This window comes from Phasianus colchicus, chromosome 10 (genome assembly GCF_987193195.1).
Source record: "Phasianus colchicus chromosome 10, bPhaCol1.hap1.1, whole genome shotgun sequence".
In the NCBI taxonomy this organism is placed as follows: Eukaryota; Metazoa; Chordata; class Aves; order Galliformes; family Phasianidae; genus Phasianus; species Phasianus colchicus.
In genome coordinates, this window is record NC_143445.1 from 18,082,578 (window position 1) to 18,106,316 (window position 23,739).

Below are 23,739 nucleotides of genomic sequence, written 5' to 3' on the forward strand. Positions count from 1 at the left end.
TTGGTGTGTTTAAAATATCCTAACTCCTTGATGTTGTATTTGCTGTGTATGTAATGTGATTGCTCCTAGCTGGTAGGGCACAAAATCACACGAGTTGCATTCAGGGTCAGCAAGAGCTGTTATGCTGAGATGTAACCTGCTGGGCATGCCGTGGCTCAGCTTGGTTGGAACTAAAAGCTTGTGTAGTGTGAGAATGCTGTGCAGTCGGTCTTAGCAGTCAGAACTCCATCCAGCCTCAGTGCACGGTGCAGGGAGTTCAGGTTCCCAGGAAGGGGCTCCTGGGAAAGAGGAGCTGCAGGGAGCAGTGAGGGAAACATCTCGAGCAACAGTTGCTCTGAAGGTCAAACCCACAGCTTTACAGCAGGTGGAAAGCTTTGGTGTGTTTCTCTTCCTGCCATTAGGGCAGCAAAAGGCTTATGTGCATGCAGAGGTGAGCATTAGCAGAGAAAGGCACAGACAGGGCTTACCAGGACAGATTCAGACTGTTGACTCTGCATGTTGACTTCAGTGGAGGAAACTGTGTGGGTTGTGAGGTAGCTCAGCATCTTATCTGAGTACCTAAATTAAATTCTAATGTGTGAATATATTGTTGGATCCAGGTAAGCTTTTTATAGTTGCTTCTTCTATAAATTAGATTGATGCTTCATCTTTTTCCAGTATCCTTATATATGGCAAGCCTTAATCTTTCTCCAAGGGATAACTTGGTGTCAGTGTTCATTGAGGACATGTCTGCGTTGGGTCAGTTAACAGCCATTAGAAGCACTACTTTTAGAGAAGGCAGAGTTTTGTTACTTTATTTATTTGAGTGGTCATGGGCAAAAAAAAAAAAAAAAGCCAAATACAGTAATAATAATAATAACAATAACAACAATTGAAGGACTGTGAGAAGACCCCAGGTGATTCAGGTGAGCTGTAATGAAAGTGATCTGTTCACAGGCTGCAGCTGACTGGTCGGATTTCCCAGTGCCAGTGGTGTAACAGTCAGTACCATTCTCTGCTCTCACGTGGCCTGACAGTCTCAGTGCTGGGTTTATCACAGTTGTTGCTGTAGCCAGCTGTGAAGGAAGCTGGTACCACTGAGCATCATTCCCAGGTGGCTCAGTGACACTGCAGTGTGTTTGGGGAGCAGTTTTCTGCTCCTGTAAGGAAGGTTGCTCGTACTGGAGGCTTTGAGGTGGATAAATGTCTCCCTTTTCAGTAAGCCTGAGTGACAGCGCTGTGTATAGTGGGCAGAGAAAGGCAAAGGAGGAATTAAAACCCTCCCACAGGATGTGCGTGCTGCGAGGTAGCTGTGTGCAGGTGGGTGCAGGCACTGACCCACAGCTGGTGCTGCTGACCGCTGGGCTCAGTGTGAGGCTCTGGTTCTCAACGTGTGGAGCACTGCTGAGTTTACTCTTTGTGATTTCTGCCTTTTTTTTTTTTAATGTTTTATTGCTGATGGGACCACTTTTGATTGTGAGGAGGCTCCAGGGAGCCCAGAGAGTGCACTGAAGAACTGTGAGTCCAAATACCACTTTTTTTCTCTAAATTTTAGGTGCTGACAGAACACTTTCAGGCATTTGTATCACATGATGACTTGGGGCAGTGAGTTTATTTTGGTGTTTCATCAGCTTTCCTCCTTTGGTTTGTTTGGACATCAGCACTAATTGCTGAACTCCTCAGCTCTGATGTTCAGGGATTATTTGTTTGGAGAGTTCTTTCAGCAGCTGAGAAAACTCCCTGGGCCAACCTGACGATGTTTGTGTGCAGCTGATGTGCAGCACTGGAATAATTTGAAGAATAATACCCTATTGGAACTCGGATTCCTGAGCTGGCGATTCTTCTTTGAGAAGTTAGCTTCCTTGTTTGAGGTGGGACTAGATTGAGGACTTCACTGTTCAGGGAATCATATTTCTGAGTTACGATTCTGGACGGAATCACAGTTTCCTTAGGTTGGTTGGTGAACAGAATTTGAGAGACAACACTTTTTTAGGTGGTTAGAAATGTTTGCACACGCATACATACTTACATACGTGTATGTATATAAAATTACAACAATTCATTTTTTTCCCAGCTGTGGCTCTCAGCATAAGAATCTTTATTTCTTTACCTAAGTGTCTGCTAATGATTGTTTTTAACATAAATCCCAGCTGCCTTTCATTGAAAGAAAAAAAGAAACATCCAAACCCCAAATCTTCCCTCTATCAGCGAGCTAGGATAGTTTTGGCATCAAATAGAAATACTGATTGGAGCTGGGATTGAAAGCATGCTGCAGGTGATGGCCCTGTGACCAAGCACAGCCAGAGGAGTCCTCCAGCCATGGTTGTGCTTCGGGACAGGCACAGTTGGTGCTGGGGTTTCCATTTGGTGGTGGTTTGCGTTTGCTGCAGCTGCTGGCATCACCAGAGCTGTGCCATAAAGCTCCCATCTGCTGTAATACTTATTTGTGCTGAAACCCGTTGCTACGGTGTATGGATGTATTCTCAGTTTAACAAAGTGCTGCCAGCAGCAGCGTTCTGAGCTGAATTCCTGCAACCTCTGGCTCTTCATCTGCGGCCTGAGCTGTGCAGGGAGTTATGTATGTGTTTGTGTTTAAGGACAGTTGCTGTGCAGAGCAGTGGCACTTGCAGTTTAACACTGTGCAGCTGGAGCCAGCAGCTGCTTAGCAGGAGGGGCTGTGCAGCCACTCCTATGGTGCCCTTCAGCTGAAGCTCTGACCTGCTTGGACCCTCTGCTTTGGTGCTGGTTTGTTCTGGTTGCAGCCCTTGCACCGCTTTTCAGCTTCATTGTTAACTGCAGGAAGCGTAAAAGAGGAAAACTGGATTCATCTGTATATTTTTGATAGTAAAGCTCATGGATGGTCAGCAGCATAGCAATTAGATCAGTACATGGGAAAGGCATTACAACAAAGGTGTGATGGTGGAAGGACCAGCATGATAGAAAAGTGCTATAAGGAAAGGGAAGAAGATTGCTCACCCATATCAAAAGATTGTAAGATCACAGGGGAAAGCTCCACAGAGGGTGGATCTCCATAAAGAGACCCTTCCCCAGTGGCAGTCAGCCCTTCAATGGGGTCCAAGAGAGGTGCAGCCAGGCTCCACCCCTTCTGGTCCCACAGCTGAATTGCCTTCACCTGAGCTCCCAGGGCTGACCTGGTCCTTTCCCCAGGTGATCAATCAGTGCTTCAGGCCAGGACTCAGCAGTTCCCATGCAAGCAGTTATTCAGACTTTTTAATGTGTCCTTTCGTTCTGGTGAGGCTGCAGCAGGCAGGGAGGGTGGGACTGAGCGAGGCTGCTGGTGAGGGCAGTGAGTGCTGCCAGCCCCTTTGTGTGCAGGGGGAGCACACAGCTTTGGGAAGGCTCCACATTGTTCGTTGCCTGGAAATGGTTGTGTTTAGCACACTTTCAGAGCAGGAGGAGGTATGTGTGTTCCTTTGGCTCCTCTCCTGTATCACTGGGTCAGTGTGCTATTTTAAGATGAGATTTTAAAGCTATACAGTCTTCACAGGTCTGTGAATCCCTGAGATAGAAGCTTTCCTAGCAGGTGGATAACATCACCAATACGGGGCTGTGGCAGCATGGCAGGCTTTCTCCCATCACACTGCTTGCTGCAGGGCAGCCCAGTTCCTGGTCCCTCTCCTCTGTGCTCCAGGCCTTAGCTTGATGTGCTCACTCATTTGGGTGTGTAGAAATCAAGGGTGTCTTCACTGCTGTGGGCAGTAAGCTTCACAAAAAGATTACAGAACCACAGAGTTGTAGGGGTTGGACAGCACCAAAAGCATTGTGAAGCTACATTTTAATCCCTGTGCCAGAAATACAGGTTGTTATAACTTCATAAAATTAACCAATAATAGTAACTTGAAATAAATAATCGACAGGGCAGATCACAGCTCATTTCCATGTACAGAGTGGGCTTGATGGTGGGGGATGCTTTGGCTTCTGGGTAGTAGTTTTGATATAAGGTAATTGGTTTTCTAACTCTCCTATGGCCTGCCTGGTTAGCAGCTCATGGCCAATGACAGTTTTAATCCAGCACAGCCTAATTCTGATGTAACCAGGTAATAAGACAGCACTGGTAAAAATGTAAGTCCAACTTGCTTATTATCTTTGTTTAGGGGTGAAGAGAGAGCATTGATGTTAGCATCTTTACTTGGTTGATTTGTTCAGTGCACTTGTGCTGGGATCGATGGGAACTTGGTGCTGGTAAGGGAGGCATTGCTGAGTCCTGCAGCATAACACGTTGTGCTGACGCTGCTGTGCTCAGCTGGCTTAGCCCAGGCTTTGCAGGAAGCTGTGTGTGTCAGGTAGAGATCAAAGCAGTGCCAGCTAAGAGGCAGAATTAGCTTAAGAAAACTGCCTGAGCAAATCCTGGCATGTTGTTCCACTTGATGATGGATGGGTTACTAATGATGTGCTTAGAGCGAAGAACCTTAACACAAGGCTCCAAAACTGCAAGGGGAAACTTGCAGTAGGGTTGGGACAGCCCTGGTGCTGCTGTGTACTGCAGCGTTTCTCCTTCCCGAGATGGAAGAGGGAACAAACAGGAAATTAATGACATCTGTATTGCTGAGTCTGGCACACAGCCTTTAGGAGAGGAAGAGTTTCAGGGTGTTTTGGATGGGACGTTTCTCTGAAACAGCACAGGGCAGGGCAGAGGAAATCAGTTTCTCTGTTAGGATGCTGTTTGACTTTCACTTCAGAGGAACTGACTTTAAGCAGGAAAGTTCTGGAAATAAATGCTTTATTAGGTCCTCCTGCTAGTAAGAAAAAACAGTCATAGGGCAGAGTGCAGCTAATTTGTAGCTGGTTAAATTGGCACTGAGTCAGTCAGTACTGATCCTCACAACAGAATCTGTCTGAAAATGTTAAGTAAAAGTGATTTGGGATGTGCCTGTTTTGTTGGTTGCACTGTGATGGGAAGGTGACTTTTGAGTCCAGCTGCAGCGTGTGATTTCCAGTTGTAATGTTTCTTTCCATGCATTTTTGTCACTTTTTTTCCTCTTTTTTTTTTTTTTTTTTTTTTTTTTTAAGGTATCTCCTACTAAGCAGGATTTTTGCTGATTCCTAGAATGGCTGTGACTGTTGGTGTCATTGGTGAAGCACGAGAGAAGCTTTACAAGCATCAGTTCCAGCACAGCACGATCAAACACTTGGTCAGCATGCCATAACATGGAGCAGGGAGAAGGGCTCTTTCTTTGAGCTGTCAGGGCACCGAGGAGTTCTCCCAGCCATCAGTGGGTCTGAGAGGAGTGGAAATGAATTCCAGTCCTTTGCAGCTGTGGTCAGCAGCTCAGAGCTGCCTGCTGCGGTTCTGCTGGCTGGCAGAGCTCTCTGCAGCTGGGCATGCTGTGCCAGCACTGCTGTCTGTGCAAGAGCTCGTAGGTGACACGGTGACAGTCTGAAATACCTCATGCTTTGAAATGAGATGGTTGGAGAATAGGAGTCTGGAGGACTGTGCCTTCCAAAATTGGCAGCTCCATGAATGATGCTGCTGCATCATTCTGGGGGAAAAGGGAGGAGAAAGCAGTAAGCTGTGTTAGATGCACTACGTCTGTTTGTGAGCAGTGTCCTGGTATTCATTAAATGCCATCGGCTGGTTAAAGCTGCAGGTTGTGTGTCAGAGCTGTCAAACTAAGCCAGCTCGAGGCGCTCTGTCTGGCTGTGTGCTGCAGTCTGAGCGTGGCCATCATTAGTCAGACAGCAAAGTATGTTCGTTTCTGTGACCCTCTGTTAACACACCTGCATAATTAGCTTCTCTTTGTCTTCCTTTCTAGTCCTTACATCTGTAAAACAAGCTGTGCAGAGCACTGGGGCACCGAAATGAGATGCCTCAGGGTGACAGGCTTTGAAAAGGCAGTGGTTAGTAATGAGAAAATAGGATAATGGGCCAAAACAAAACTAGACTTCCCAGTGCTCTAGCTTGATACAAGGCTGTGTGTTTCAAGTATTTGTGTTACCTTGCTGTGCTCCATGTCAGTTTTTTAGTTAACTGGTTTATCCTGGTAGGTTACCTGGTTGTAACACTTGCAGGCAGAAAAAATACCAGAGGGATTTCCAGTAACTTCTAGATGGTTTTTTTGCATTGCACTGATGTCAGATGGTTCTAATGACCTGCAGTAGCTCTAATACCAATTCATTTGAGTCCTTATACCCCAAAGGGTCAAAATTTTTCTAATGAGCATTGTTGAAATGAAGGCATTTGGTTTTTGATAAAATTACAAGGGCAAGAAGGAGTGAAAATCTCTCAGAGGTCTGAGGGGCTCCGATACGGAATAGAGGACGAGCAGCAGGGAAGGTGAGTTTGGTTTGTTTCCTCTTTCTCTGTTTCCGTCCTGTGTTTGGGGTTAATGGTAGACTGAAGCGGGCGAGACAAGATACAAGACATGAGACAAGATGCAAGACAAGCTGTCATATACAGCTCAGCCCTCTTTGTGATTTGTTTAGCAGTTCATGCTTTATTTACTTGGACTTATTCTGGTATTGTACTTCCCTTATTACAGGAGGAAATGGTGATTTAATGCTGTGCTTGAAGTTGTTCCATTTCTTTTTCAACCTCGTTTCTGGAAATTCCCGTCCAACAGCGCTGTGTGGGCCTTGGTGGTTTTGGCAGCAGCTGGGAGGTGGTTCTGGGGAGCTGTGCCAGCTGACACCCACCGCCCCGACAGCATCAGTGAAAGGCTTCCCACGCTGCTCTGCCAGAAGGAGGGATGACCTCACCCTTTCACAAACTATTCAAATTGTCATTAGGTTATAAAAGCCACGGGTTGTGTCAGTTGAAGTGTAAAATGGAAGGAGGTCTGCTATTTTATTTTATTTTTTTGTAAAATGAGTGATTTCTTTCCTTTTTCCACAGGTTCTTCAAAGAGCTTGAAGCCAGACATCAGAACAACATCTTCATTGATGATATTAGTGATATTGTGGAAAAGCATTCTTCTTCAACATTTGATCCTTATGTGAAGTACTGCACTAATGAAGTCTATCAGCAGCGAACGCTTCAGAAATTGCTGTAAGAGCTAATTTTAAAATATGATTGCAACATCACTCCCTTTATAGTAGGAGGCAAAGGCTGTGGTACTTGGTGCAAGGCCTGGGGCTCACAGCACGTCCTTACATGCTTGGTGTTCCTTCATGCAGAAGTGCCTTTGAAGTCACTGAGGGTGGAAATGTGCCAGGCTGCATTGTGCAGTCCTGTTTGTGGCTGTGTGTCACATTGCCTTTTTGCTGATAAATACATGTTTGTAAATTTACCAAAGCTGTGCTTTGCTTCTGAGTTACCTATGAGTCTGTTTGCACTCGTGTTCGCCTGTGGGAGAAAATGAGCTCTCTAAATGTCAGCACTGGTCATGCATATCTAAGTAAATAACGCTGAAGGCTGCGATACAAATCTTCAAACTGCATTTCCCCTACTTCTGAAATCTGCCAACTTTCACAGTTCTTGGGTAAAACACTCTGATAAGTTCCCCTTCCTTTTTCCCACCAGAGCTACAAATCCAGCATTTAAAGAGGTGTTGTCACGCATTGAGTCCCATGAAGACTGCAGGAATTTACCGATGATCTCCTTCCTCATTCTCCCTATGCAGAGAGTTACTCGTCTTCCATTGCTGATGGATGTGAGAATGTTGTTTTTCTTTTTTTCCATTATGTGTTCTTATAATGTTAGCACTCCTTTATGTTCGATTCCTGGTTGATCCCATTGCTGGTAGAGGTACAGGGCTGTAAGCACCGACTGGTCTGCTTAGCATGAAGTGCAGTAGCATTTGTTTAGTTATGCAGTCAAAAATTAAATATTTAGAAGTCAAATCAAAAAGATTCTATAGTAGAATTGATTCTGAAACCAGGGAGGAATAACCTGGCACAGAAGCTACCCAGGCTGTTAGGATTAAAATCAATTAATTAGTGCCATTTCATTTATCTGTAAATCCATGTGTTCTCTCACTTACCTCATTTATCTGCAAGTTCACAGCTGGTACTTCAGCTCTTTGATTCCCATTAATGTGTATGTAAATTTCTGTATTTGTTACAGTCTGTGCTCTTTAGTTCTCTGAAGTAATGGATGTTTTCTTTCAGACTATTTGTCAGAAAACTCCTAAAGATTCACCAAAATATGAGAACTGCAAGCAAGCCCTGAAGGAAGTGAGCAAGGTATGTCCTGTAGTGCAGAAAAAGTCTGTGCTTAAACCTTCTTTCTTCTTTTATTTCACATTTAAGGGTGTCTGCTGCTGTCAGTTGTTAGCCAAGAATCAAAGGTAGAAGAGTGCAAGTCCATTTCCATGCATATTGGTTGGAGATTTCGACAGCACTTACATAACATATTCCAGTTTGTTTTATGTAAAACTAAGCAAGCTGATTATTATTTTTTTTAATTAGTGAAAAATTCAATTCATCTGTTTAAAATACATGTATACGTATTTTAGATAGGGACAGATAGGCATATTCTGGAAATAGAAGACTTTCAAGCAGAGCATTGTGGTATGAGAAGAAAATTAAGAATTTCAGGGCTATTTTTTGCCTGCAAGATCTCAGTTTCAGAAACCATAGTGCAGACTGTTACTAAATGTGATTTTGGACGTTATTTAAAAATAAAACTAATTTTTAAAAATCTTTCTCTACCTTTCAGGGCTACATATTGCTTTGGGCGTTGAACATTCCTGTGTAAGGGAGAGCAGTCTTCACTGCTATAAAAGCTCTAAATTGTCTTAATTAAAATCAGTCCATAGTGGCCTTTCTCTTGGCTAAATTATTGTTTTTCTCTTACTTAGGAAAATATCCTAAACTCAGGAGCACTGTACTGTTACCAACACAATTATTTTTTCCAAAGGAGCAGTAAATGATTTGTAAAGTGATTTTTAAAAGGAGAAAAGGCTTATTAACTGAAGGAAATCCTGCATGATATTTATGCAGTTAAAGGGAATGTGATTGGATGCCCTTCTGACTGCACCTGTGAGCATGCATTGCCTCTTCCCTGGTGTGCAGGCATCAGTAAGGCTATGGTGTGTGCTTTGAGATTGTGTCCTAAATGTCAGCTGCAATGAAACAGTCCCTGGGGTAGTTTCATAGAATCATAGAAAGGCCAAGGTTGAAAAGGACCTTAAAGATCATCTAGTTTCAGTGCCCCTGCTGTGGGCAGGGTTGCCCCTAGAGCAGTTTGCCTGAGTTTAACGAGATGGCACTGCAGTATTTGTATTAGGACTTTCTTCTGTGAAGGAGTTGCATGTGTGTGATAGCCATGTCAGTGTGCAGCACGGATTGTCAGGCTGGAAGGATGGGTTTTGTGGGGCTGGGCGCTCATTTAGATCGGTGAGTATAACCCTTTTCTGGCTGTAGCTTTGTACCACGAGGGCTGCGCTGAAGAAGAAATAGTAATTCTAGCATCGTGGAATACTGTGGGTTGAGAGGGGCCTCAGGAGCTCATCCAGTCCAGTCCCAGAGCAGAACCAGCTCTCAGCTCTGACCAGGTCACTCTGTGGTGCATTCAGTCTGATCTTGAAAGCATTGTGATCATCACTGAATGTGAAAATGTCAGATCCTTTGTAAATGCTTCCACAGAAGTGTGTTGTATCAAGGACCAGGAGTTTCTGGTATTACAGATTGTGAGGACATGAAATGTGCTCAGCAAATGTCTTGTTTTTCAGTTGGTGCGTTTATGCAATGAAGGTGCTCGAAAAATGGAAAGGACAGAAATGATGTACACAATTAACTCCCAGCTGGAATTTAAAATCAAGGTATGGTTAAATCAAGGAACCAAAATCATTTAGCATAGGAGGAGCTTTGACTGCATGTTAAATTTTGGTAGCTTCATTACCAGCACAAAGGAAATTAGAGCAGGTTGAATCCTGATGTGACTTCTCAGTTAGTGGGAAGACAAATTCATATTTTAAGGTAGCTGAAGCTCTGGAAACTTGAGTAACTGAGGACTGCTGCACCTTTAACAAGGTCTGTTAAGCTCCGAGGTGAGGCTTTTTAGGGAAATAGAGTGTAAGAACTTTTTTTTTTTTAAGAATAAATCAGCATTAATTACTGAAGAATGTATGCCCAGATTTTGGTCTACCTCTGTGGATGAAAGCCTGTCCCTGGTGGAGTACCAGTGTGACATCTACACTGTTTTATGTAGTTTATAAAGATGTGCAAGACAGTTTTGTCACAAGTACTGCATGGTGCCATGCTTTGTTCTGCCTGTGTCCTTCTCATCATTGGTTTTCTTGAGGAATGTCAGGTTTTGAGTTAACTTTCTCTCTCTTTTCTCTCATAAAGAAAATCAGAGAAATGCACAGCATAATTTCTGATTTGTATGAGAAGCATCACAGTTCTCTGCTGCAACGGCAGCCATGTCATGGAACCTGTATACCTCATCCATGAATTGACTGATCTGAGAAAAAGAAGCATTTCTGGGGGGAGGTATTGCATGGCAAAGCAATTGCGTTTCTCACTTGAGCACATCGTGAGACAAAGTGTGAATGACTTCTGCTGTATTTCCTTACACGTGGATGGGCACTGCCATGAGCTGTGGACAGCTCTGAAATTTTGTGTAGATTTCAGACTTCAGCTGAGAAAAAAAACCATCTTTCTATTAAGAGTGAGTTAGTGTATGTTACCGCAAAAAGGGTTTTTTAATACCTGTTTGATGAAGTGTTACTTGATCTCCACACCAGTTCAGCAGCAGAAAGGGACGCCTATTTGTCTACTGCAGCTGAAATAAAACAACTCATTGGTTGAGTTTTAGCCCCCCAGCACTGCATTTTCTGAGAATGAGAGGTAAAGTTCAGCACCCCATTTCTGTCAGGGCGTGAGTTAATGCTGCAGAGCAGTGTGTGAGCTGCCCTTGTGCCTGCCCTGCTGCTTGCTGACGCACCACACAGGCGGCTGCTGCTGTACTGACAGCACTGCTGGACCAGGAGATTCCACCCAGTAGGTGCACCAACCAATGGCTGTTAGTCCAACAGAGGATCCTAACACTGTTTGAACATCCAGATTGCAGCAGGGTGAAATCTGTAGCAGAAATAACAACAGTTAGTGGGGTTTTGTTGTACGTACAAAATACTTCTTGAAGTACATTGACTCTTCTTCACATTCATTGTTAAAGTACCATTTCTGTGATTTATGTCTCATCCCAGTACATAATGAGTATAGTTTTGGGAGAAGGTTGTTGGTTGGTTTTTGTCATGGATTTATGTCTTTAAGTGGTCAGTCTTGTTCTGAATAAATCCTGTCTCCAAAAAGGTATTTCTCAAATTGTCCAAAGTATTTACATACTAAAACTGAGAATAATATTTATTTAACAAGAATAAAGGAAATGTCTCCTGAGTGACATCACAGCATCTGCTAACACTGGTGGATAATAGTCTCAGGTATTTGGATAATCTAAAATAGAGTTTTAAACAGTTTGACAACTTTGGGTGATTGGCTTCCCATTCCTTCCCAGTTTTCTGATGTGCAGAAGCACCTAACAGATTTTCAGTACCCATTATTTTTCTGTTGGGATCAGGATGTGGATCTGACCTTGCAGGAGCAATAGGCCCTGTGTGGTCCTTGCAGTGTGCATGCTGGGACTGGCAACTCTCCTGATTTCATGACAATAATAGAACTTTATTTTCTTTTTCTGTATTCTTTATGCAAGATTTTTTCCCTCCGTGCCTCTTAAATACAACTACTTAGTGGTTTACACTTCTTCTGTTTGAGCAGGTGCCAGCTGGAATTCTTGCTGGATTGTTTTGGCCAAGTTTCAATACATTTTAAGTTCTGATGGCTTATTTTACACAGAAAGGAGATGATGTACACATCGCACTCTTTTGGTAATTAAGGGAAAATGAATATTAAAGTAAGCACGAGATGCCTCCGGAATACAGTTGACTAGGAAAATCTGATGTACTCATTTGGAATAGAGATTAGAGAGCTTTTTTAGTTCGTGCTCTAGAAATCTTTAAAATAGCTTTTATCTGAAGAACAATCATTTTGATACTATTCTATAAGCATTGTAAATCAGGTAAACTATTTCTGTTCTTGTACAGCGTTTTGTAATTCTTACTATTTTCTTTGCTGTGATTCTAGAGCATTACATGGGAGTACAAGAGAAGCTGGTAAAATCTATATCACTTTTGTATGTGGCTTGTCTGTAGGCTCTGTATTTTTAATGAAGATTCAGATGTGGTTTTTCTTATTTATTTATTTTTTTTTGTGCTTAGTGCCAGGAAAGGAATTTTGTGCAAAAACACTTGAGTCCAAGAACCAAACTGCTCTGTCATTTCTGGGCCACATAGCCCAGCCTTTTGATTTTGTGAAGTCCCATAGAGAGAGGTGGTGTCACCTCTGTGATCTGATGTTTCACACTTATTATCATCACAGGGAACTGCTACTACATTTCAGGGAGGGTAAATATGTGAAGCTGTCTGCTTACAAAAATGTACTGAAGCTGCAGAGTTTTGATTCAGCGTAAGACTTTTTTTTTTTTTTTTTTTAAGTTAAATACTTTTATAAACTTCAGAAATTACTTATATTACAGTGATGAAATTTGGAAGCTCTTCTGCATTGTTGTATCAGAGTACTGAGCTAAATTGGTCCTTTGCAAGCTGTGTGGTTGATTGAGGTGTTTTTATCACTTTCTCCAAGGACTGTCACTTAATCAAAGTTGGATTGATATTAGCCACAGATGTGAGATGAGCAACAGTGTCAGTTTTTGAACTCAAAATTACAGCGATTTCTAAAGAGATTGTCTGACTCACTAACAGAGTTGGAGACTTGGGTAAAAATCTACTTAGGAAATATGGGTTTAAATCAAATCCTGCCTTTTTGAATTGGAGAATATGGAATCATAGAATCACCAAGGTTGGAGAAGATTCCTTACGATCATCCAGTCCAACCACCCGTACGTCCCAGTACTGCCCCTAACCATGTCCCCAAGTACCACGTCTGCCCTTTCCTTAAACACCACCAGGATTGTCACTGCACCACTTCCCAGGCAGCCTGTGCCAGTGCCTGACTGCTCTTTCTAAGAAAAGTACTCATTGAAATACTGGCAGGTTATGATGGGTCACTGCTGTACATCTACAGTACAGCAAAAGTGTTGTTCTGGTGGATGTCTGCATACAGAACCAAATCCAGGTGAGCAGTCACTGTCTTCTGGATGCGTGAAGATACAAATCAGTCTGTGGCAAGACTAAAAAAGTTGAAGGCTTCTTTAATTTGTAATGATTTGTAATGGTTCCAAGGGAACCAGCTACAATGCTGGGCTTATTGTGGGACAGAAGTAGCATGTCTGCTGGAGAAGCCCTCAGCACTGTGAAGAGCTGAGTGCCATGGGCAGCCCAGCTCCTGCCAGCAGGCAGGGACAGCCAGCCCTGATTGTGTCCTGTCCATGCCCATATGCTCTGTGAGGGAATGAGCTGCTGCCAGCACCAGACAAGCAGTTTTCCTCTTCTTAGGGCATCATTTCCATCCTGAAGCGTGAGTGGTCGGGTGCTCATTTTTATCATGGATGAGCAATTAGGTTGTGAATATGAGGATTTTCAAGTATTTGCAGGCTCTTACTTGTGGATTGCATGGGTGATAAAGATACTTTAGAACTTGTACTCCTAATCTCTGCACTTTGAGTTTATTCAGGTGGGTTTTTTCTGAATATTTAAGACTGCTTCCTGATCTTAAAAAAAAAAAGGGGGGGAAAAAAAACTTTTTAAGAGATTAAAATGTTATTTTCTTGTTTTTTAGCCATTTCCTTTGGTTTCTTCTTCACGATGGTTAGTGAAAAGGGGCGAGTTAACAGCCTATGTAGAAGACACAGGACTTTTTTCTAAAAGGACTTCTAAACAGCAGGTGTACTTCTTCCTCTTCAATGATGTCCTCATCATCACCAAGAAGAAGAGGTAAGAGCTTCACCAATACAAAATCTTGTGTTTGGCTCTTGCAGCACAGAGAGACCATGCAGCATATAGTTGTCTTGTAGACTTACTGTGACTGTTGTGTGGCATCAGTGGACAAGGGAAAGGCGACCGATGTCATTTACCTGGACTTGAGCAAGGCCTTTGACATGGTCCCCCACCACATCCTTATCTCCAAACTGGAGGGATGTGGATTTGATGGGTGGACCACTCGATGGAAAAGAAACTGGTTGAAAGGCCGCAGACAGAGGGTGGGCATCAATGGCTCCATGTCCAGGTGGAGGCTGGTAACGAGCAGCGTCCCCCAGGGATCTGTCTTGGGACCGGTGCTCTTTAACATCTTTATCAATGACATCAATGATGGAATCGAGTGCACCCTCAACAAGTTTGCTGACGACACCAAGCTGAGTGGTGTGGTCGACACGGTTGAAGGACGGGATGCCATTCAGAGGGACCTCAAGAGGCTAGAAAGGTGGGCCTGGGTGAACCTGATGAGGTTCAACACGGCAACGTGCAGAGTTTTGCACTTGGGACGGAGGAATCCCAAGCATCCCTACAGACTGGAAGGAGCGGTCCTTGAGAGCAGCCCTGTGGAGAAGGACCTGGGGGTCTTGGTAGACGAAAAACTTAACATGAGCCAGCAGTGTGCCCTTGTGGCTCGGAAGGCAAATGGGATCCTGGGCTCCATCAGGAGAGGGGTGGCCAGCAGGGACAGGGAGGTGATTGTTCCCCTCTACTCTGCTCTTGTGAGGCCCCATCTGCAGCACTGCGTCCAAGTATGGAGCCCCCAGTACAAAAAAGACAGGGAGCTGTTGGAGAGGGTCCAGAGGAGCCACTAAAATGATCAGGGGACTGGAGCACCTCCCCTATGAGGACAGGCTGAAGGAGCTGGGCTTGTTCAGCCTGGAGAAAAGAAGGCTGCGGGGTGACCTCATTGCAGCCTTTCAGTACGTAAAGGGAGCCTACAAAGAGGAGGGGAATCAACTCTTTGAAAGGGTGAGTGACAGCAGGACAAGGGGAAATGGTTTTAAGCTGAGGGAAGGGAGATTTAGGTTGGACGTCAGGGGGAAATTCTTTACAGAGAGAGTGGTGAGGTGCTGGAACAGCTGCACAGGGAGGTTGTGGATGCCCCGTCCCTGGAGGTGTTCAGGGCCAGATTGGATGGGGCCCTGGGCAGCCTGGTCTAGCATTAGGTGGGATGGTTGGTGGCCCTGCGTGTGGCAGGGGGGTTGGAGATTCATGATCCTTGAGGTCCCTTCCAACCCTGGCAATTCTGTGATTCTGTGTGCCTCATCCCAAGGGAAATGAAAACTAACATTTCCTGCCGTGGGAAGGGCAAACTTGATTGCATGCACAGAATTTCTCTGTGTTTTCGAGCCATTTGCTAATTGGAAAGAATGAATGAGGTCTGAAGGGGCCTGGTACGTTTGCAGTGTAAAACAGGAAGAAAGTGGATTAAATATGTGTTAATTAGTGAAAATTTGTGAAACTGTTTATAGAGTTATAGGAATTACTTTGAGAGGGGTTGATGGGAAGATGCTTCCAGTAGTTCCCACTTAAATTTTATCACTGGATTTGAGGGGAGACTTAGAATAATCTAATGGGATTTGTATCCTCTGATGTTGCTGTTAAATAATACTTGATAGACAAACCTTCCTGAGGCTGAAAACTGTTTGGAAGGATGATTCTGCATTTGCGTTGAGCCAAATTCCAGCCGTTCGTAAGAGATGCTCTTCTGTGAAACTTCAAATCATAATTTTAATCTGAACTTAGGAGGAATGAGGTAGAATATAAAATTCGAGAAGAAAATATGAATATTCCAAAATGGAGGAAAATACATTTAACTCAAAATACTGCTATGCAGGTGAGGAGAAAAATTAATAGAGTTGCTCCCAGCTCTTAATGCTGTGACCACGATCCTGAGATTCCGTGTTGATCAAAGTCCTGCTGGAACGTTCCCTTGAAGGCCCCTTGTTGCATCTCTGGCTGCTCACCAGAGCCCTCTCTCATTTTTTAAGCTGTGTTTTTTTCTCATGGGCCAGCTGTTGTTGTATGGCTGCGTTGGTAGCTAAGTAAATGTCTGAGTTAGGAAAACAATGACAAGTTTATTATCTCTGTTGTTACATTGTTTATTGGCTGGTTGTCCAGATTATAACACGGATTTTTATAACAATGCATCTTATTAAAGCTTTGGGGCTTTTGATTTATAACATCTTCCAGCTGTTGGAATTGAAACATCCTGAATGGGCCCAGAAACCAAAATTAAAACAAACTTAACAATCAGCTTGATCTGGTCACTTGAACAACACCCCTGAACAAACCAGAATTGAAGAGGGGTTGTGTGAACCTCCCAGATCCTCTGGGCATGAAGCATGCACTGACCCAAGTGAACATGGTCATTAATAACGTTTGGGCTTTGGTGAGCTGTTCTCCTTCCCCCAGTGTTACCATGGACACTGCAGCAATGGACAGAAATATTTGTTGCTAGCCGAGTTCAGATATTTGTGTTTTTACTGCAGCAATTGCTTTCTCAAAAGATTCTTAACATTGCACAACAAAATCACTCTACTGTGCTAAAAATACTAATTACTTAGTGCTGCAATCATGCTGCTTCATCCTTTCCCCAAAGTTCAGCTGTCCTGTGTGAGCAGTTGGCCATATATGCAGAAACTTGTGCGTGCTGGGATGGCCCAGAGCTCCTCTTCCCAAAGCACTGTGGTGGAGGCTGTGCCCAGTGGCAGTGTGAGCTGCTGTCTGCCCAGTAGATACAGCTGTGTTCTGCCCACGTGCATTTTAGGATCAGTTTGCAAATGTCAGAATCGTCATTGGATGAACTGCACCTTGAATACCAAGTGAACTAGCACTCCAGAAGCCTTTTTGTAATGAAAAGTACTATGTTTTAGCTGAGCAAATATAAAGAGTGCATTGGGGTGTGCTTAGGATGCACCAGGGTTCTTGTTCTTAAATTTAATGATGCTTTTTATTAATCGTAGTCATCCTGAGCTACAGTCTGACCTTTTGTTTGAAATTGTAGCACAAGGACAGGCAGTTGTTCTGTCACACTTTGACCAAGTCAGGCAAACAGTGGCTGAGTGCTACTCAGTACCATTGAGAAAAGCACAGAAGGGGACGTGTGACTGATGTTATGGTACCTGTCACATCGATTCTGGAGAACAAAAACCTGCATTTCCGTACTGCTCAGCTCTCAGTTCTTCTTTTTTCTCTTTAACCTCATTGCTGAACTGCAAATTGCCACTGCTGTGGCCATGACTCCCACTATAGGGTCCCTTAAACCATCAGTGTGTGTTGACATTGGATTTTGAAGGCAGTATTGAACACAGTGAGTAGCAGAGTAGCAAGCAGTGTAATTCACATCTTGAGTTCTTTCAGTCTGCCTTGTGATGCACAGTGGCTCTTCTTACTGCCTATCTGGGATATGGCTTCTCTGAGCTAGTGAAGAAATTCTTCCATGTGCAGCAGAGTGTGATGACAGCAGTGCCTTGCTGAGATGGAGGATATTTACTTTGTGCATAATACTTTCATGTTTGTATGCATTTCTGTCATAATGAGTTTTCATCTTTCTTCCTCTTCTAAACCTCAGACACGGATGGATAAGAAGGACTGTGCTTACATCTCTCCTGCACAGCTGATGAGTGTAACTGCAGGCTGTGGGTATGGATTTGTTTGCTGTCAGGCACGCAGGGCTTCCTCAGAAGAGTGGTCACTTTACAAGTGCTCCTGGGGGGAGGTTGACCAGCAGAGGCGATTCTCTTTTTGCAGATTTGTAAGCTTACATGTAACAATACTCTGCTAAAAACAGGACACGGCTGACTTACAACTCTACCGACAGTCAGACACCTGCTTTTTTCCATATGCCCTCCTGGGACCATGGAGGTGTGCTCTGCATCCTTCAGTTACTGATACTCAGAACTGTCTGAGCTAGCTCTGCATCCTGTGAGTTCAGGAGAAGCTCACAATTCATGCAGCTTTGTTACATACGACTAAAGTAAAACTGCCTTATTGAGCTGTTCAGAAAACTTACCTCCAACATCCTGAGTGCTGTACAAGACTGTAGGCTTATATTTGAGTCTGAGTTTACATTTATTGAAAATTCTCCTTTTTGTGACCCCCTAAGAAAACCTCTCAGATCTCACCTGCTTTCAGTGCTCTATGGCTTGTCAGCTTCTGAGGTTTATCTTGACAGTGGAATGCAGCTGGACTTCTTACACTGGAAATCACCTGAAGGTTAAATTCTGCTTGGGAATGTTACCTGTTCACAGCTGCTTGAAAAACCATGGTTTTTTTTCCAAGCTGCCGGGAATTATTTTGTCACTACAGTAATAATGCTGACAGTGATTAAACGTTGCTGAAGGAGATTCATAAAGGAATTCTACCAGTGTTGGTAGGCATGGTGGCACTGGGTTGGGGTCGGGCTTGAGGATCTCAGAGGTCTTTTCCAGCCCTTATGACTCTGTGATTCTTTGCCTCTTTTTAGAAGTCACAGTTCGATGATGTTATGTAATTAGTTTCAGAATAATGTAAAGTAGATTTTAGCATGTTACACTTGCAGATGGACAAGGAGTAGAAGATGATCCTGTATCTTAAAGGTTGATAGTGCTCTATTGGGAAGCAGTTTGCCTATCCATATTTCTGTGGGCCCAAGGAAGAGGGAAGTGTATTTTTTTCTTAGGTATTCTAAAACGAAGGTCTGTCATTCATTTGGAGGTACAGAAGGAAATGCATAACTATACAATTACTGTGCCTCATTTCTGGTTTAGTGGAGTAAGTTGGGCATATGGAGCAATACGCTGCAGGCTGTGGGAAGCTGGTAGTTTCAGAAAGAAATGTGCAGAAAAAATGAAGAATTCTGCCATTCAGTGTGGTTAAAGCAGATTCTGAGACTGGATTTGCTTCCAGAGATACCCAGTGACAGCTAACACTGAACTTGTGGCGTTTGTTTTTGTTTTAATTGTTCTGCAGTGAGGAGAGTTACAATGTCACAGATTATTCCTTAAGGGATCAGCTGGTGGTACAGCAGTGTGACAGTGAGGACCTGACCTCTTCTCCCATGAAGAACACTTCAGCCATGCTGTACTCACGGCAGAGCTCCCCAGTTCACCTCTTCAGACTGTCTGTCCTCAGTAACCATGCAGGAGAGAAGGTGGAGCTGCTTCTGGGAACAGAAACCCAGTAAGTAACAGCAAATAGCAAAATGAAATGTTAAAATACTGGAGGAAGCCATATACCTCTCCGAGCTTCTCTGCAGTAGTTTTTCGCTTACTGACCTGCCTGTCTTTCTTTAGGGAAGGCCTAAACATCAGGTTCTTCATCATAGAGCAGTGGGCATGGCCACAAGCTGCTGGAGCTCCTAGATACAGTCTGGAGTTGGGTGGTCCTTGTGGGTCTGGGTGCTGGGATCCACAATCTTTGTGCTTCCAGCTTGAGATATTCCAATTCATTTGAACTGCAAATGTGGCTGAGGTATCTGAGCTCCCACTTGTTGTAGCATAAGTATGTTTGTTTAAATACTTCTTTGACAAATATTCTTCTGAGAGCTGGAAGTTACCCATGAACACAGAACCTTTCTGTGATAACAGTTATGCCCTGAGAGCAGGTGCCTAAAGGAAAGCAGAGTAGCAGCTCATGCACTGCAGTTGAAGGCACTCCGTATATCGTGCGTTCTGCAGCCTGCTTACATGCACTGCTGTCCTACAGGTGGCTGAGAACAGCGCTCAGGGCTGAATGACAGCAGGGTGCATTCCTGATGTGCGCTCTGTCAGAAGCACTGCAGTGGTGGGCTGAGTTCCAGCCCTCTGCAGCACTGCTTCCATCTCACCCTGCAGCACTGCGGGCACAGCAGCTGACTGGCAGGGAAATGCTGCCTTCTGTGCATGGGTTGGGAGATTTCCTTTTTGTGGGTCTTGATAGGATGACCTTGAGAAATCTCACTGCAGGTTCCCTTAGGGTTGCTCTGTCTGTTACTTCTGTGCTGGTTTCTTCCAAGCATCTGATCCTAGTAGTTATCTGAGCAGCGTGGCGTTTATAGCACAGCACAGCTGCATCCTGAGGCGTGGTGGTAGCAAGCAGACATCGGGTGTGAATGCTGCGTGCTGCTGTCCTGCAGCTGTGGGTTGTGCACAGCTGTAACAATGGTTGGATGGTGTGGGAGCTGGAGCAGCACAGCAGTGATGGGGAGGAGGAGTTTGGCATCGCCTGGGGAAGCTGTGGAGCTGTGCTGGGATAGAGGTGGTCCTTGTTCTCCTGAAGCAGTTCTGGATGTGTCCTGCTTTTGAACAGAACAACAAGCAGCATCTTGTTCTTTCGGGTGCAAGTCCCCAAGAGGCACTCGTTCCTCTGTGGTGCCATTAACTTTCACACAGCCTTCACAAAAGTGAAAGATCTTATCTGTTTGGTGGGAGCTGGAGGCAGACAGAAGGCACAGAGCACAGAATGCTCCAGACGGAGCCCAGCCTGGAAACATTTGCATTTTAGGTTTGCCTTCGGAGTTTAGAATAACCCTGAAAGAAGCTACAGATCATTAATGATATCTATTAAAGATCTCATTATAAAGTAAGCAGATGATTCAGACTTGTTTGGAAACGCTTTTTTATTGGGGAAAAATGAGGCGCATTTTTAGTGGTCTGGTCTTCTTATAAAAAGACGTTTTGTTCTACAGATTTGTTACTGCTTTGCTATATGTGGTTTGTGGTATAAATAGCAGTCTAGCAGATTGTCATCAAGAGGAAGAGTTCTGACAATAATTACTCGATTTGAAAGCTGTCTTATTATAGATTATTGTGAACTGCATACATGGGTTGTAGACAAACCCTGGTGTACGAGGACAGGCAGGCAGCGTGCAGCTGAGGCCAGGCTGCAGTGTTTACTGAACACAGCTTTGCACATTGAAGTCAAACATTGATGTCAGCTCAGACTTGTAGTGCTGTGTGATCACGTTCTGCCACTTGCAGCCCGAGGCTCCTGGAGGGAAGGACGAGCTCTGGGCAGGAGCTGTGCAGGACGGCTGTTGGCAGCAGTGTGGCCATGGCCAGGGCTGGCTCAGACCCTGCGTCCTGCGCCCATCCTTGTGGCACTTCTCCCACATACAAGTGCTCCTGCTGCTGCAGCATTCCTTGGAGTGGAATGGTCATTTAGCGTGAGGTTATCCATTGGTGCTGGCATCTGTTTTCATATTTCTGTTTTCCAGATTGTCTTTTTATGCATGAAACATTGATTGTCTTGTAAAAAATACATTAAAAGCTACAGAAGAATAAAGTAGAGGTTTTCCCAGACAGGCTGAAAGATAGAAGAGATATTTTCTTGACTGGATTTTTCATATTCTTTAATACTGCCCATGGGGAGAGGGGGACTCCAGTGGGAGTATTGTCATAAAGTAAATGCTGCTCAGATGTATGAAGAAAGGAATATTTGGACTGGAAGGTAGTCTGAAATTACCCCATTTTTGTCATTTGTCTGAAAGAAAGAGCAATTCTTGTGTTAAGAAAATGTGAATTTGTAAGTAATGTGCTTCTAAAGCTAAGAACAAAATTAAGTACATGCAAAACACAGCATATTCCTTCACATTTTTGTTGAAACAACAAGTTTAGTATGTCCTTAGATGTTTTGTGAGAACATCAGGCTTCTAGGGAAGGCAGATGTTCATTATTTCGAGTTTAAAAACCAGTGGTAGCAACAAAAATCCTTCAGCCCTGCAGCTCCCTCATGTTATTTTAACCTGTACTGACAGCAAAGCCCTTCAACAAACATGAGATAAAACCAGTTTACTGAAATGGAATTCATGTCCTTGTTTGCCAAAATTCAAAGCTAGAATGAGTAAGTTTTTAGCTTAGTTGTTACCTGGGCTGAGGATTAGCTTTATTTTCCTCTCTGGTTTGACATCACTTCTGCATCTTCTGCTCCTTTCCAAACTGAGCTGTAGTAATTTGCACTTGTTGTATGTGGCATGATGCTTAGAATCTAAATAATTCTTTCTGCTGTCCTCAGAAATGCTGATGGACAATCTGAAGCCCAGTGATGTGTTCAGGCCTCCACCCAGGACTTGATCTGAGCTGTCTCTCATATTTCCCACATCAGCACATCTGGAAACATAAATGTGTGCATGGAGAACTTATTTTTCTGACTCTTGCTTTTCATTCTAAGTATACTGTGCTGCTAAGCCTTGCTCGGAGGCAGCCTGTTGATAATTGTGTATTAGAACAGCTTTATTATGATTGTCAGATGCTTCAGACATGGGGTGGACTACATAAATGATATAATCATAATTTTGGTTTTGCTCTTTGCAGGAGTGAAAGAGCTCGCTGGATTACAGTGCTTGGACAAGACAGAGACAGGCAGAGCACAGACAGAACCAGTAAGTTCAGCTACGAGCAGCACTGAGCTCTGTGCTGTGGGACTGGAAACGCACTGCCGCTTAGTGGTGCCTTCAGTACATGGATGCTGTACAGACCCCTGCTTTTCCTGGGCTCTGTTACTCCAGTACAAGTGGAGTTGCCATCCTTTCCTTGTCCAGAGGCACTTCTTTGAGTTCTGTTTTGCTCCATGATTTCTGTTAGTGTTGATTGATGTTGGTTTGGTCAGCTGTTCCAGTCTGTTAACAAAAGAGCACAGCTCCTGCCCATGTGTTCAGTCAGTTTGTTGGGATGTAACTGTGTGATGGCAAAGCCACTTGCTGCTGCCTTTGGGTTTTGTTTTTTTTGGAGTTGAGAGAATATTGTAAGTTACGGACGTACACATCTTCATAGAAGATTTGTTACAGGAATTGTGTACCTCAGCTTTTTTTCTTCTACAGCTTTGACACAGGTAGAGATCATCAGAACTTACACAGCAAAGCAGTCAGACGAGCTGTCTCTTCAAGTTGCTGATGTTGTTTTGGTTTATCAAAAAGTAAATGACGGTGAGTATTGGTGGTGGTAACCACCTGTCAGCACTGCAGATGAGTTTGTTTCCTCTTTAGCTACCAACTTGAGTCTTTTGGTTCAGGTTTGCAAAGGATAGCCTCTGTTTAAGCAGCACTTGTTACAAGTAACTCATCACCTGTCATAGCCTACAGAGATAAAGAGCTGGGGATGGTACAGGCTGGGTGGTTTTGACATGTGAAATATCCACAGACCTGAAATTGAATTGTCTAAAAATGTAGAGGCTGGGCACTTCATCAGGCACCAGGTTTGTCACTGCACAGGTACACTGCTGAAAAGTGCTGCCACGGTGTCTTCAAAAGTGTTTGAGAAGGGTTCTCACTCTTTGTTCACGTTTGCAGGTTGGTATGAAGGGGAACGACTGCGGGATGGTGAAAGAGGGTGGTTTCCCATGGAGTGTGCAAAGGAAATCACGTGTCGTGCCACGATTGACAAGAACATGGAGCGCATGGGGCGGCTGCTGGGACTTGAAACAAACGTGTAGATGATTTCTGCATTCTCATATTGTGCTGCAGGATTTGCACTAAACTGCTGTCAGCAGAGGCACAGCTGCACACACTACAGTTCTTGCATGGAAGACGTGAGGCACAGATGCATTGAATACAGTGACAGCACTGATACTTCAGATAGCCCTTTTTGATTCACGTTTTGAGAGCTCTGAACTGATGCCTGGCTTGAGTAAGAGCAGTTTTTATGAGAATTAGGTTCCTGGGCAGTGGAGATCAGCCATACTTTTTTTTTTTTTTTTTAAAGAAGATTTCCCTTTCAGCTTTGGTTCCCTCATACCCATTTGTATTCTTTCTCCACCTGTTTTCTTGATTATTTTTACTTTCTTTCTTTCAAATTTAAAACCCCTCTGTAGCAGCCTGAATACCAGAAGCTCACCAAATAAATACATACAACTGAGCTGGAAGGACAACAGGAGCATAACAGTGGGGGAATGGAGTTCCAGCTCCTAA

General features: G+C 43.9%; 1 protein-coding gene across 1 annotated transcript in view; it reads left to right on the forward strand.

Annotated features, from left to right (window-relative positions):
• ARHGEF26 (Rho guanine nucleotide exchange factor 26) overlaps positions 1-23,515 on the forward strand; it is a 39,365-nt gene extending 15,850 nt beyond the window's left edge. Inside the window, exons 6-14 of the mRNA XM_090147576.1 lie at positions 6,833-6,985; positions 7,460-7,589; positions 8,047-8,121; positions 9,612-9,701; positions 13,678-13,832; positions 18,828-19,037; positions 22,148-22,215; positions 22,654-22,758; positions 23,122-23,515. Of these exons, the coding sequence (XP_090003702.1) occupies positions 6,833-6,985; positions 7,460-7,589; positions 8,047-8,121; positions 9,612-9,701; positions 13,678-13,832; positions 18,828-19,037; positions 22,148-22,215; positions 22,654-22,758; positions 23,122-23,264 (1,129 nt within the window). The 3' untranslated portion in view covers positions 23,265-23,515. The remainder of the gene's footprint in view (positions 1-6,832; positions 6,986-7,459; positions 7,590-8,046; positions 8,122-9,611; positions 9,702-13,677; positions 13,833-18,827; positions 19,038-22,147; positions 22,216-22,653; positions 22,759-23,121) is intronic.
• Positions 23,516-23,739: the final 224 nt, after the last annotated feature.